Here is a 15,556-nt window from a genome sequence, read left to right on the forward strand (position 1 = left end):
TATGTACTGTTAGTGTGCTATTGCTTGCTTGATATATTTTAAGCTACACGAGTTTACTGTGATAATGAAAACTGTATTGTTTTTAACATTGGGTAAATCAAATGTTATATCGAATTGACTTCTGCTGCCAATGGCAATTTTGCTTTTCCTCATACATATAACCCAGATGTTATATATCCTAGAGAAATATAAAATTCATTTTAATAATGTGCCGTGAATTCTTATGTGTATGTTGATAAAAAGTAGGGGAAAGGAACATTTCTCTATTTTTATCTGCCTTTTTTATCTGCCATAACTACTAAAAATGATTTTTTTTTTACCTTTTTCTTTTAAAATAATATAGTTTGTTTCTTTTTATTCCTTGTGAGATTGATCTGTCTCCCAAAGTAGGGATACTCATTCTCTTGTCAGGAAAGAAGCATTATAGAATTCATTTAATTTTTATTATCTCCCCCCCCCCTTTTTAAACTTTTTTTACTTACCAGTAAGGCACATGGGCTATGGACACCCTATGTCACATATGGGGGTTGTGGGGAGGACATCAAGCAAAAGCATGTCCTTGGAAGACAGGTATGGTAGCAATAATTACCAAATTGTTCAACTAAAGCAGGAGGCAGACTGTGAATGTGTAGAGCCACTGGTTTCTGACAGAGGACGTTTGTTCTTTTACCCTTACCACTGTCCCTACATAGCTACATGCACTAATAAACTGACTCAGTAACTCTGGATTACATTTCTATTTCTGTATAAATCCTGAATTGTAAATAAAAGTAGAGACTATCCAAAGGAAGGCATTGAATTTAAGGCAGGGGCAAACATTTATTGGTAAGGAAGCTCAACAGTATATAGATTTTTGTATGTGTTTGTAAACTTTTTTTCCTTTGATTTCTCTCTCTCTCTTTTTTTTTAGAAATCTGCCTTAAATTCACATTCTAAAACATAAAGATTAAAAGAAATATAATAAAAATCTTTATACTGCTGAGCTTATCTATAAAAGGGTGATTGCTGACTCTCAATAAAAATAGTATAAATTGACTATCCACAAGAAATACTTTCTAAATTGTAGGGGCAGGAAACAATAAATATTAATGATTACTGATTACATTTATGTGCATTTTAAAGCACCTCATTTATAAGATTCTCACCTATACACAGTGAAGGGCTACCAAAAATTTTATTACCACACTGTGGGCGTGGCTTATGCAGGATGCCCTGCATTTTCTTTCAACATCTTTCAGTGCAAATTGGGTGCTGTGGGGTGGAGCTCCATTTTTGCTACCCCACTGTGTTCCCCCGCCATCCGAGCAGTAGCCCATCCCTGCCTACACAGTGCCTATACAGTACACAGTACACTTCATCTATTCCTTCTTATAGTATATAAACAACTCACATGTATTCATGCACACGAACACATAGTTATGAAGTAAAAAACCCTGCAGAAATCTGATTCCAGCCACCATAAGCTAGCTTGCTCCTTCTTTCTTTCTTTCTTTCTTTCTTTCTTTCTTTCTTTCTTTCTTTCTTCCTTTCTTCCTTTCTTCCTTTCTTCCTTCCTTCCTTCTTTCCTTCCCTCCTATTTTTCTCTTTCCCATCTTTATTACTTTATACAGCAAGTAACTCAAATCAGGAAATATACCTTCTCCTCCCTTCTCTATTTTATCCACAATAGCCCCAAGTGGTGGGTTGAAACAGAGAAACATGGAAGATTGATGGCAGAAAAAGACCCCATGGTCCATCTAGTCTGCCCTGTTGGGCTGAGAAAGATTGATTGGCTCAACGTCACCCAACTGGCTTTCATTGGTTAAGATAGGACTAGAATTTACAGTCTCCAGCATTTTCACCATTACATCAATACTTCCACTTGTCAGTGGCTGGTTCAAAACACATATGCGTTGTCAAGGTATAATCTAAACCGTGTATGTTTGGTTTGTGAAAATGAGTCTCAGCAGAGGCCTTTTGAGGTGAAAAGCAGTTAGGAAAAATCATAGCAGTGAAACCAATAGAAGGTAAGGGAAAGGAAGGCACTGCAAGATTACAGAAAAGAGGCACAGATAGACCATTTGGGTGTAATAGGTTTGAATTTAAGTATAGTGATTAAAGGAAAGTATTGGCAGGATTTGGGATTTTGATTTGGCTGAACAGTGGCCTGTGCAAAATGGTACCTTCAAATATTGTAACTGATGAGCCATGACGTGAATTTTCGTGTACAAAACATGTTTTCTATTTTATTTCGTGGTTGAAAGAAGAAATTTAATTAGTAATCAGCAATAGCCTTGTGCTTAGCTGCAAGGTCAGCTATATAAATTCCAGTGAGTTAGATGGCCCTTACTTCCAGGAAATCAGGACTTCTTGCCCTGTTCAGTTTGTGTAATAATCACATTCTCATATCATTCTCTCACAATATGAGTTTCTACAATCAGCCTCTCTGACGATGAGTTGAGGTTCATAATTTATGGAGAGTGTTTTCATGAATAATAGTGGTTCCCCCATTGCAAACACTCATCCTGTACTTATAGACAGCAATGAGAAGAGCAAGGTTTGACCTTTTCTTAATTTCTTACTTTCCTTTCCATCATTCTACCCTTCCAACCCTTATGTTTGCATCTTCTATTCTTGGTGATAGATATGTAAAATTATGTGTCTCCCCCCCCCCACCCACCCCCATCATTCATAAATAATTATTTGAGACAAAACGGTCCTTTTTTCCCAGTAAATAAGGGCATTTTTTCCTGGGCTTATGGCTATTCATGCATATTTGAGGAGATGAATTTTGCATGCATTCAGTTTCACAATTTTTGATGTATTATTTTGAGACTATTATAGTTTTACAGCACTTGTATTTCATGATATTGAAGTTGATTCATCTCCTTACCAGCCAGCCTTATTGTCAAACAATTCTAAACAAAACACACACAGACAGCTCTTTCCCATCCTTCTATAGGTTATGTTTTGCTGCTGTTAGTGGTAGTTTTCCTACCATTAGTGCCCCAATTTAATGCCATTGACTAGAAACTCAATTTGACACAATTGCTATTTTGTAAACAGTCTTCTCTTAGTGTGAAGAAAGTAGCAGTGCAATTGTCTTTTATTTGCATGCATTAAAAACCAGAGAAAACAAACTGTCATTCTTCAAATAGCTAGAATAATATAAACAATGTATCCAAGACAAATGTATTTTCTTGTACATCATGTACAATTCAGAAATTTTCATTAAGGATTTGGAGGCAATAGGGCAGGCAAATATAAAAGGCACAGCAGCTATTATGAGCAATTTTTCAGTTTTGAAGTGGATTTTTAAGAATTAGACAAAAGCTACCCAAAAGGAACATTTTGGACAAAGTTCATTTTCTGTGTACTAATCTTTGATTGTTTGTATTTACAATTAAAGTGACTTCAATTTCTAATCAAGTATTGGTTCAGAAACTTTCAGATTTAAAACTTGTGAGTTTGCTTTTGTTAAACATGAGCTACAGCAACTGGATTCGGTTGCAAAACACAAATACTTCTAATTATGAGCCAGGAAATTGCTTTGCACATCAGAATAAACTATGGGCATATCCCATCTTTATAAAAAGTCACTCCTAAATACTCCACCTTGCTCCAAAAAATTAGGATGGAAAAAACATTATATTTGCTAATATTTTTTTAAAGCATATGCTGATACACTACAAATTGCTTAAGATCTGTCACTAGTTCTTGATCTGCATATTGCCTATACCAGTGATAGCAAACCTATGGCACAGGTGCCACAGGTGGTATACACAGCCATATCTGCTGGCACGTGAGCCATTGCCCTAGCTCAGCTCCAACGTACATGTATGTGCTGGCCAGCTGATTTTTGGCTAACACAGAGACTCTGAGAGGGCGTTTTGGCTTCCAGAGAGCCTCTGGAAGGAGGGGGAGGACATTTTTACCCTCCCCCAGCCCCAGGGAAGCCTTTGAAGCCTGGGGAGGGTGAAATACGAGCCTATTGGGCTCACCAGAATTTGGGAAACAGGCTATTTCCGGCTTCCAAGGGGCCTCCAGGTGGTTGGGGAAGTTGTTTTCGCCCTCCCCAGCATTGAATTGTGGGTGTGGGCACTCGAGCATGCGCGATAGCACACAATGCAAGCTCTTTCAGCACCCAAGGGAAAAAAGGTTCACCATCACTGGCCTATTCTAATAGGTTTTATCTAGTAGAAATAAAGTAAAAACCTTTATGTTTTTTCATTATCTCATTAATAAATGAGTTTGGTATATGGGCTTGTTTCCGCACTGCCGCTCTGTTTCATACACTAGCCTATTTTGGTTTGTAACTTGCTTTTGACAAAACCAGTGACATAAGGCAGTTTATTCATGTTTTCTGATAATAGTTCTGCGGGGGAAGCTGTGTGTTGTAAGTGAAAGGGATGGTTCTTCTTATCTTGCCATGTGAGCAGAGAGCCAGACGAGCCAGAGTGTGCTCCTTGTTCTGCCACCCATGTGAGTGAGTGTGTTGGCAACAACAGGGGAGGAGGTGGAGGCGGCAGCTGGCCAGTTTTCATAAATGGCAGCATCTCCCACATGAACATGGCACAGTTGGCTGTATCGAGGCAATTCCGCACTCAGTTTTCATCCATTCAGTCCATTTCCTTTGCAGGCAAAGGCTGTTGCTTTGAAACACTTTGCCCCTGTAAAACACATGTGGCATATTAACTAGATTTGTCATTATCTGGAATGATCTAAAGAGGTTCAATAATAGCGATAACATCTAAAGAACACAATATTCAGCCGTTTTGCTGTCTCTGCCCAGAAACAAAATATTTCCTTTTGCCTTACACAGATGACAGCTGTCCCAGCTCATAATTTTCAAAGAAATATTCTTTTCCCTCCTCCCCTTGGATTAATATCCACACAGGATGCCTTTTCCTAGAGATAATCCTAAAAAGTCCCCCCCTCCTACAGAAAAGGAAAAGTATTGTTCCATATCACCCTGTATACAGGGTATGTAAGACCCATGTGACTTGGATTACCAAATTTGACTGTAAAAAAAATGACTTCAGTAACTGAGTTGTCGAAGGGTGGAACTCACTCCATAGTGTCATCCCCAAACCCCCAACACTTTACCCTTAGATTATCCACGGTTGACCTATCCAGATTCCTAAGAGGTCAGTAAAGAGCGAGTACAAGTGCACTAGAGTGCCTTCCGTCCCCTGTCCTATTGCTCTCCTATATCTCCTATACCTTTCTTCTATTCTATATCTCTTCTTCCATTCTTTCATTGATATGTTCTATTCCTATAGCTTCTTTTCTATTCTTTCTTAGATATATTTTACTATGTGTATCTCCTCTATAACCTTCATCATGTATTTTACTGTGTGTGTGTGTGTGTGTGTGTGTATGTATGTATGTATATATATATATATACATATATATGTGTGTGTGTGTGTGTGTGTGTGTCACATGTTTTATTTTGTTTTTTGCTGAATTTGAAAATTAAGGGAGACTACGATAGATCTATTTCGGCCTCATCAGCTAGCCATACCCACTGGGACTTGAACCTGCAACCTTTGCCTTGTAAGGCAGAGAATTATCCTCTAGGCTACAGTATCCAATCCCTTCAGCTGTGCACCAGGGAAGGGTTACATATTTTTGTGTAGAATCACCCTGGTGTATTGAAGGAACATCACGGCTCCTTATTTGCCTCTTGGCCCAACCCAGGGCCATTTCCAAGGCAGTTAATTTTATTGATAGCCGACAATTCTATCTGTATGTGTCACATGTTTTTTTTTTTTTTTGCTGAATTTGAAAATTAAGGGAGACTAGGATAGATCTATTTCGGCCTTATATATATACCCACTAAAACCCTCATTGTGTATCGGACAAAATAAATAAATCAAAGTTTAAAGTTTGAACCATAGCAAAAGATAATATAAAAACAAAAATCTTGGAACCATGAACAAGAAAGAGGATACAATGCATCCTTCAGATCTGAAGGAGAACAGTTTGAAGTATTCCTGCTATCTTTATCACTGTTTTCAGTTTCTAAAATCTTTTTTAGAACTTAGTGCACAGGTAGAGTAATTTGGACAAAAACCAATACAAGCCTCATATAAAACACACTAATAGTATCTAAACTAATCATAGCTTGAAGCCTTTTTTTAAAATAAGAACTATCAGATCTGTGTTGCTGCTTTAAGTTTTGGGATAAGATCTAATTTGAGAAGGTTCTTATACTCTTATTAATGTTTTCCTTAACATCCTCAATATAGATGGTGTTGGGGTTGGGTTTTTTTGTTATAGTGTGTATACTGTACAAGTAAACATTGGATCTTAACAATTCTTAACTAAAATTCTTAGCTGCTGTATAGGTTTTGCTGGTGCATTATTTTCAAGTTTAGGGAACGAATAATCATATTCAGACCCTTTCTGCCCTTGTGGTAGCTTCTGACAAGTAGCAGAGGAGAGTTGCATTCTGCTTTTCTTATTCTGAAAATAATATTCTAGATATCTTTTAAAGCTATTATATTACTGGGACAGAACAAAGATCAAACAAGAATGACCCGTCTCTTTATTTGCAGAAAAACCAAAATCCTGCTGATGTGCCTGGCTTGCCAGCAGCATTTCACTAACATTGACTGATCTTAGAAATCTCAATAGGATCATATTTGTTTAGTATTTCTAGGCTATAAGCTAGACTGAGAAAAACCATCCAGGAAGGCATCTCCATATTGTAAGAAAACTATATAGACACTCCATGAATCAATCATGACTGGAGCACAATTTAATTAGAACTTTAGCGTATATTCTCAATTTATATATGACTGATGCTATTTCCACATCTTTGAATCACAAGTATGTCTCTCCCTATCACCTTAGTCCTTAATATCTTGCCACCATCCCTTCAAGCCTTGGTTTGATTCATTGCACTATGAAACCCCAAACTTGGTCTCCCAAGCTCTGCTGTATCTACTGCAGTGTTTCCCAACCTTGGCAAATTGAAGATATTTGGACTTCAACTCCCAGAATTCCCCAGCCAGCAAATGCTGGCTGGGGAATTCTGGGAGTTGAAGTCCAAATATCTTCAATTTGTCAAGGTTGGGAAACACTGATCTACTGTATACAGTATATCAAAATAAATCAGTGATAGGTTCTAAATCCCATCTCTAATGGTTCATATGCATGCAACGCTTTTGCGCATGCACAGGAGTGTCTGGGACAGGTGGGTGGAGCCTCCCACCGCCACCACTACTAATTTGTAGAATTGGGCTATACCGGTAGCAACTCACTGCTGGAATAAACACAAATACTGTTTGCACTTCCTTATTTGCTTGTGTAATGTTTTAGGAGAATGTTGTATATTTGATGAGTGCATATTACATTTTCTATATAAACTATACTTACGTATTTAGGTCCAGAAATATTTTATTATAATATTTTATAATAAACCAGTTTATTATAATACATTTACAAATAAAAGCCACCAATCTAACAGATTTCTGTATCACATGTAAAAAATTAGAATAGAGTTGTATCAATTACAGTTATCATATGTGATACATTTGTTATAAAGGGATGTTTGGAAAAGGCCTCAGAAACATCTTCATAATAGCAAAAATTCATTAAAATGTACCCTTTCTGTAACCACCTTATATGAAGTAAATGAAACTTTTGAGTAGATGATGAAATAACTCCTAATAATTACATTTATTTTAAATTTTGTTCAGTATTTATACTGGATAATATTGGAAGTATCATTAGTTTTATGAATAAAGTCCAAAGGCTTAAAGATCTACAAACATGTTTGCCACTGAAAGGAACAATCAGTTGATTTCTTGATTCTACCCTACCTGCCAAATTGTTGAAAACCTTTGAATCAGAAAGATACTGTGTTATTTAAAACAAAACATACAATGACTATAACAAATACTTTTTCTATAATGTAGAATCCAATCTGCGATGGTTAATATCTATTTATGTGTATGTTGCAATCCTTGAATACCTTTTAAAGCAATAAACAAGAATCAAATGTTGTATTTTGCTTCTGTTAGAAATGTTTATTATTAAGTCAACAGCACCGATGATTATCTCAAGGGAAAAATTCTGGCCCCTTACTGGTTTCTAAATAGCTACCAGACTATTTGAAGCCAGAGGATGACACTGTCCTACTGTGCTATCAGAGAATTGTGTGGCTTTAACAATCATTGTGGCTATGAGTCTAGAGAATGAATGTTCATAGTCTAATAGATACAATTGTTATGATTAAAGAGAAAACATCTATTAGGCAATTACCAGTTGTATTATTCGTAGGGGAGTAATATGTAGTTTGAATTCATTGATTTCTGGTGAATGAAAAGGACTATACCTGTTGTTTGAAACAATGCAAGCTTCCCTCATCATATTTCAGGAACAGGCTTTGAATCCAGTTTGGAAAGAAATAGCTGTTTGGTATTGTTGTAATCCAAGTAAGCTATTGCAGTTATAGTTTGCATTTTAAAAGCCAATAAAATATGATTTGTCCAATCAAATCTGAGCTTGTATTCTCACATGTTATATGAAAAGCCTCCTAACCTAATGTCCTCCATGTAAATTTAGAACGCAACTGCCAGAATTTCCAACCAGGTGGCGATTTTTGTAATTCAAATACATTTTGATGTATTCAATGTGAGTGCTCCTAATTATATAAACATGCTAGTTTTCTGCATCTTAAGTTGCCAACTTTTTTTTATTAGTTTATTTTGGGCATCTTTAATAGATGTACCAAAACATGAAGTATTTTCAATATGCAAATGAGATAATAGTGACTTGTAGAGTTTCTGTTTAATTTAAAATAATGTGGTATTTCATGTATTTGCAATATCCACTATAATAATGATATTACATCATCCATGACTATCCAAAGATATATTCAGTCAAAATTAAGATTAAAGAAATTAGATTTTAACTGATAAAGAATCTAGATAGTTTGACAGCTGCAACTTTTATTCTTTGTTTGATATTAGACTTACATAGAAAATAATACAATAGTTTTGCTTCAGGATTCTAAAACCTTGGTTGGTCTTTGGTAATGGTCTTCAAGAATATGATTCCTGCTGACTCAAGAGCAAGCAACAAACAGGGAGAAACTTGACAGAAACATAAGTGAGAGACAAGGATATGTTTGCCTTAGGACAGAAACAACCACCTAAGTTGGGGGTTGGGTGTGAATTCAAAAGATGTTAACCCTGCAGGAGCATTGCAGTGCAAACTCGAGGGTATTGGATGTTGTGTTAGGAAGAAGAAATACAAAAGAGATTGAAAAAAAGGCAATGAAAGAAAGTGAGAGGGGGGAACTAAGAAGGAAGCTAAAAAGTAAGACAACAATAGTGGAGAGATTTGGAGATAAAGCCAAATGTTTGGCTGGATCAATGGTATGACATAAAAATTCATGGAAAGGGTAGGGAGCCTATGGCTCTCTGCGTGTTGCTGAACTCTATTTTTTCAGCAGGGTTAGGCATCACGATGAATAGTCAAAGGAGAGTAGAAGATGTAGTCTGAGAAATGTGGAGTATTAACTTAATGTGTGCCTTATTGGAAGATTGGAAGGTGTAAGTAAGGAAAGGTTAGAGTGTAGATTGATTAGTATTTGAGTTTCCAGTTCTCATTGCCCACAAACAACAGGAAGACACAGCAAGTGAGCTTATCTTTATTAAATTAACGAAGGGTCATGAACTAGTAGTGTAGGCCAAACATATTTCAGGCAAGACTGGCAATCTATAGTTCTAAAGAGTTAAGCTGTAGCCTAGAGCAAGCAGGGATATCAGCTACAGGCATATAATGGAGTATGTGGATGACCTTGGGGGATGAGGGGAAAAGATGTTGCCCAACAAGAGAGACAAGAGTGCCCAGTGGCTTAATGGTCAGAAAAAGGAATACCAACTCTAATTTATCAAGAAGTTAAAAGTAATAGTAGGAGGTTTGTAACTTTGGACTTGCAAGATTACACTTAATGTAACCTTGCAATGAAGCAGGATTGACTCATCTAGTGGTGTTTTCTGTCTGGTTTACCTGGAAGGACTGACATGTATAACTATTTCTCATGTGCTTTCCCAGCAAACCTACACTTAATCCATATAACCTGATGATATACCATTCTTTCCCTTATACATTTGTTCTATTCATATTCATATGTGTAATTTACATACTACCTTATATAGACATGTATAAAAGACGGAGAAGACAATTGTTCAAAACGGGTTATGGTGACTTCTGAAAGTGAATCATTGTGGAATGTTTTAACCTTAATCATTACAAAGGGCAGAGGAAGCTGTCATCTGTAACCAGTTGCTGATTAGCAAAAAAAAAAAAAAAGGATTTTATCAGAGACATGTCCTGGTTTTAAATCTAGTGAATGACTTACTGAGCCCCCAGAAGATTTATTTGATTAGGAACAACTACTATAAACCTGAACTAAATTCATATTTTAAATGTGAGCTATTTCTCTTCAGACATAAGAGTAGAAAGCAAAAATCAAATTTTATATCCAGTCTGGACACAATTATGCTCGACCAGTACCAGTACAGTATACTACTATCATTTCTTATTTTGAGTTTCAGGCTTTATCTTTGAGATATTTCAATATAATCATTAAAATGTAGTTCAAACTGGTTAGAGGATAGATAAATATTTCTTTTGGTATTTTTTGATTGTCATCTAGTAATTCAGTCTTGTGACAAATGTGTGCTATTAAGCTGTCATTGTGTATCACTATCTTAAAATAACATTTCAAGAATGCCATAAATAGAGATGTTCAAGTACCGACACCCAGTATAGTAAAGTATACTTTTAAAATAATAGATAATGACATGTTAAAATTTCCTATGTTATTTAGTTCTGTACTAATCATCAACTTGGGAGTATTCAGCACTTTCCACAGCTTTGCTTACTTTAGCTTTTTCTCTGTTAGAATCATTGTTTATATAACTCCAATAGTCATGACTCCAACTTCAGCTTTACTTCAAATATTATGTGTTGTTTTGAACTGTCAGTATTTTATTTACTTAGCTCACCTGAACCTCACACTCGTTAAAATGTTTTATGTAACACTTCAAACGGCTATTGCACTTTAAGTCAGTTTTTAATGGAAATCTTACCGTGAGCAATTGTATATATTTATTGTTCTAGTTTCCCACACGTTCTTTTAAATTATTTCTGCTACTATACGCTTAATCTTATCAGAGTGAGGCAGCTTTTTTCCAACTATTCGAAGGTCAGTTTTGCCTAAGAGTATGGTAAAGCTCTGTCTTGTTATTGATCTTAGTATTAAAAGATATTTCTTTATATGTCTTGTTGTATCACAGAAACTGCACAATTTAATTGAATTTCTTTGTTCATTTGCTGTTTGGAACTGTTCAGTCAATATAAAGCAATCTAAAATAGTGCAGGTGTACAGCATCCTTTCTTTGTATTTTTAAAAACGCTATCTCACCCTTAAAATGCAGGGAAAATTAAGACCCTCTTTTCTAATTTTCATGCGGTTTATTTTCATAACGGGTATCACAGCAATGGGAATTTTCTTTTTCTTTAGAGCTGGAAACGAGACGTTTCAAGAAACCAAGTACAGATATCGTATTGGTGTTTGTCCTCATAACTGGAGTTATAGTTTGTGTTGGAGTTATCTTCGCAATAGCCTTCATCATTCTTAATTGGTAGGTAGAGCATACCTAAATTTTAATTGCATTAGGATTTGCGCTTGAGTAACGGTTAACATTCACACTACCCCTCCTCTCTCCAGAAGCAGTGCTGTACTCAGGAGAGAGGTAGGATGATGTGTGAACTCCAGAAGGTAGCTGCAGTATGTTCACGTACAAAACAAAAACAATCACACAGACTTGCTTCTCTGGTAGATAAGAGAGAGAACAAGATTTCTAACACTACCAGATGCTTTTAATTGAGATGAAAAGTCTTGCGCATGCGCACGTATATACATAGTCATGCATACACACATCAACATGCACAAAAACACAATTGCTTCTTCCTTAATGATATATAGTGGTACCTTTACTTATGAACTTAATTTGTTCCATGACCAGGTTCTTAAGTAGAAAAGTTTGTTAGAAGAAGCAATTTTTCCCATAGGAATCAATGTAAAAGCAAATACAGTGGTACCTCTACTTAAGAACTTTTCTAGATAAGAACAGGGTGTTCAAGATTTTTTTGCCTCTACTTAAGAACCATTTTCTACTTAAGAACCTGAGCCTAGAAAAATTTCCCAGGAAATTTGAGAGCGGCATGAAGGCCTGGCCAGTTTCCTGCCATTCCCCCTTTAATCCCGGCCTGTTGGGCTGCCAGAGGAGCCTATTGGTGGCTCTTAAGGAGGCTTTGGAAGTCTAGAGTGAGTGAAGCATTTTCTTTTCTCTGGGCGCTTGGAGAGGGAATAAACCTCTGCCAGCACCCAGAGAAAAGAAACGCTCCTTTCGCTCTGGGCAGCCGAGGAGTCACCACAGTGAAGGAAAGGCGCCGGCTACAAAGCAAGTGAGCGAGAGGAGAGGGGAGCCCTTCAGCATGGGAAGGAAGAGGCAGCAGGTAGCATCAACAGTAGCCAGTGTATGGGAGGCAGTGTATATAAGGCAGCCTCGTGCCAGGTGTATTGGAGGCGCCTGCTGTTCCTCGACGCCTCAGAGTCCCTCTTTTTTTTGTTTAAGCCTTAAAATTTTGGATTTTTTTGATTGGGGGCCAGGGGAAGGCAAAAATGCCCCATTTTTTGGCCTGTTTTTCAACAGAAATGGGGGGATGTTATTGCCTTCCCCTAGCCCTAGAAGCACTGCAGGCCTCCCAAAACCTCTGTGCACCCCATTTTTTTTGCAAAAATGGGATGTGGGGGTGGGGCTTCGGAAGGCCAAAAATGTCTGCAGTTAGTGTATAAGGTGCACCAACATTTCTACCCTTTTTTTTTAGGGGGGGGTGAGTCTTATAGTCCAAAAAATACGGTAGGTAACATATTCATGTTCATGATTGGGTCACCTCACTCCTCTGCCCAATTTTAGAACATACATTTCTGTTCTTCTCAATCTCAAAGTAGCAGAACATCTGCTGTCCGTTTTTAACAATTATGCCTGGATAATTTCTGAAGAGTGCAAAAATTGGCTACCCAATATGCTGGTGCTACGAATTATGGGAAATGTACCTACAATACAGAGAGGGATCCCCTTTGCTAATTCTGTTAATAATAGCTTATCTAAAATATCATCTGGTGACATTTGCTCAATTATAATTGTTTGGGTGTGATTTTTATTGTAGGGCTGCTGTGAAAAGTTTCTGGCAGACAAAAGTTTGGAAAAATAAGGATGAATTTGGTTCAATGAGATCATCCATGGGGCTGGCACCCACAGCCGAAGCATCTCAGATGTCACAAGCAGAAGCCACTGTACAGGAACAAGGTTCCTATCAGGAATGGAATGCAGCTGCTGGAGAAGCAGAAGGAGAAGGGGGAGAGAATTAAAAGAAAGAGGGGGAAAACTATTTTATATCAGAGATTATATTAAAAGATGCACTAAATATTAAAGAGTACCACTTCTGAAAAGTGACTTTTGCTGCTTGGATGAACATTGCTTTGAAATGTTGAAATAATGTGGTGTGAAACTGTAGGACCCAGATTTAAAAATGGATTGCTCCTGTTACGATTAATGTGATTCGCTGAAGGCTTTTGTCTTTCAGGGTTCTTGACAATCAAAAATGAAATATTTTAATAAGGAGTTACCAAACTTAACAATAAATAAATGGCACTCTGATTCTAAATATTTATTTTGTTGTATCTTTCTATGATGTATTCATGTTTTACAAAATTATGACAGCAGATTTACTGATATATGTGATATGTGAATTTGTATATATGCCAGGGCAGACCTTTGTTCCTGATTACAACTGAATTCACTGCACTATTCTGCAGTTATATTTAGCAATCTATGAAATACTTTTCCACGATGCAATATGTTAATATTTTCAGAGAGATGATATGATGTAATCTCATGATAAGCTTATGTGTTGGCCATATAGTAAAAATGGAAGCAGGAATCACAGACTCTGTTAAACAATAATAAACATTGAGCATAGGTTGTGCTTTTTCAAGAGTTAACCTTCTGTTTTTCTTTGAAGATATTTCATTTTCCATCCAAGTAGCTTCTTCAGTTCTCATCCAAGAAGTTTCTTCAGAAGTGAAGAAGCTTCTTGGATAAGAAGCAAAATGTCTTCAAAGAAAAACCAGAAAGTCCAATTGATTCTTGAAAAAGTATATTTGGGACAACCATGACCTGGATGACTGAAAAACTCCATAGATCTTAACCATAGGTTGAGTAAGCCATTGTGTCATGGATCAAACACACTAAGTCAAAATGACTAGGTCCATATATTATGCAACATTTCCTCAATGTATGTTACAATTAAATGTAATAGAGTATTGTGATCAGCATTCAATTGCGTTCAAGTCCATGGTCAGTTATTAATGAATGACTTTGGATTGTTTACCATCTGTCCATTCAGCCTCCCTCAGAATTGTAAGGAGAAAGAATACTGTATTTTCTGTAGATATAAATATAAATAAATGCATAAATTTTAGAATTCAGATAACTTATTTTCCATGGTCTAAATAATAGCTAATTTTTCATATTTCCAATTTCAGACAAAGGGATTAGAATATGAAGGTGAGAAGTATTTTTTAGATCAATCTGAGATCTTTACAAGTATGGCCCCAGAAAAAAATTAAAACTGTAAATTTAATTATGAATAAGGTATATGCTATAATAAGTAGCCATTGCTGAATTTAAAAAGGCATAGAATAATTAATAACTGCTAAAAGATTTTTTACTAAAGTTATAGTAAAGGTAGTAGTTATACTAACTATACTATACGTGTATATAGAATTGGCTATGATGTACATAGAGGTTGTCTTTAAACATTCAGTAAATAAAATTGAACAAAAACATGAGAGCTCCCTGAAAGAAGTAACCCATACTTATTTTTTTTCAATTCAGAAAGTGATGGCAGTCTTATAAATGCACCCCCTGTAATTCTTTAAAGGACGTATCAACTGTTTCTGTACAAAATTAACATTACTGGATATAAAATTCTAGATTTAAAAATGACATGTTGTTTTCCCTAAGCAGACTTTGGAAACCAATAAAAAGACATTTGTATTCTGAAATGGGCATGGTTTTCTTTTGTCATTTGGTGAATGAATTTAGAGCATCCTAAAATCTGACTGTGAGCCAGTTTGGCATAATGGTTAAAAAATGCAGGACTTGAAGTTGAATGATCTTGGGCCTCCCACTTCCGTCCCACTCCTCTCGAGAAAAGGCAATAGCGAATTTTAAAAGTTGCTAAGGAAACTGAAGGGACTCATCTTGAATGAAGACTGATTCCAAAGCAACAAGATATACAATAGTCAGTGATGGGCTCCAATGGTCAGATACGCAAAACCGGTAGAAAATTTTGCTCAGGTGCGCAGAACCAATAGAAAAAAATTGATTTTTTTTCCCCTTCTGGGCTCTGGGTATGTTTTTCCTATTGCAGTAAAATGAGGTTGAATGTGTATAATTTTAGAAGAGCTGTGCGTGCATACACA

At 36.4% G+C, this 15,556-nt stretch overlaps 1 protein-coding gene across 1 annotated transcript in view; it reads left to right on the forward strand.

Annotated features, from left to right (window-relative positions):
• Positions 1-15,136, forward strand: part of SPACA1 (sperm acrosome associated 1) — a 33,199-nt gene extending 18,063 nt beyond the window's left edge. Inside the window, exons 6-7 of the mRNA XM_070739199.1 lie at positions 11,525-11,645; positions 13,237-15,136. Coding sequence (XP_070595300.1) covers positions 11,525-11,645; positions 13,237-13,438 — 323 coding nt within the window. The 3' untranslated portion in view covers positions 13,439-15,136. The remainder of the gene's footprint in view (positions 1-11,524; positions 11,646-13,236) is intronic.
• The last annotated feature ends 420 nt before the right edge of the window (positions 15,137-15,556 follow it).

This window comes from Erythrolamprus reginae, chromosome 1 (assembly GCF_031021105.1).
Source record: "Erythrolamprus reginae isolate rEryReg1 chromosome 1, rEryReg1.hap1, whole genome shotgun sequence".
Lineage (NCBI taxonomy): Eukaryota > Metazoa > Chordata > Lepidosauria > Squamata > Dipsadidae > Erythrolamprus > Erythrolamprus reginae.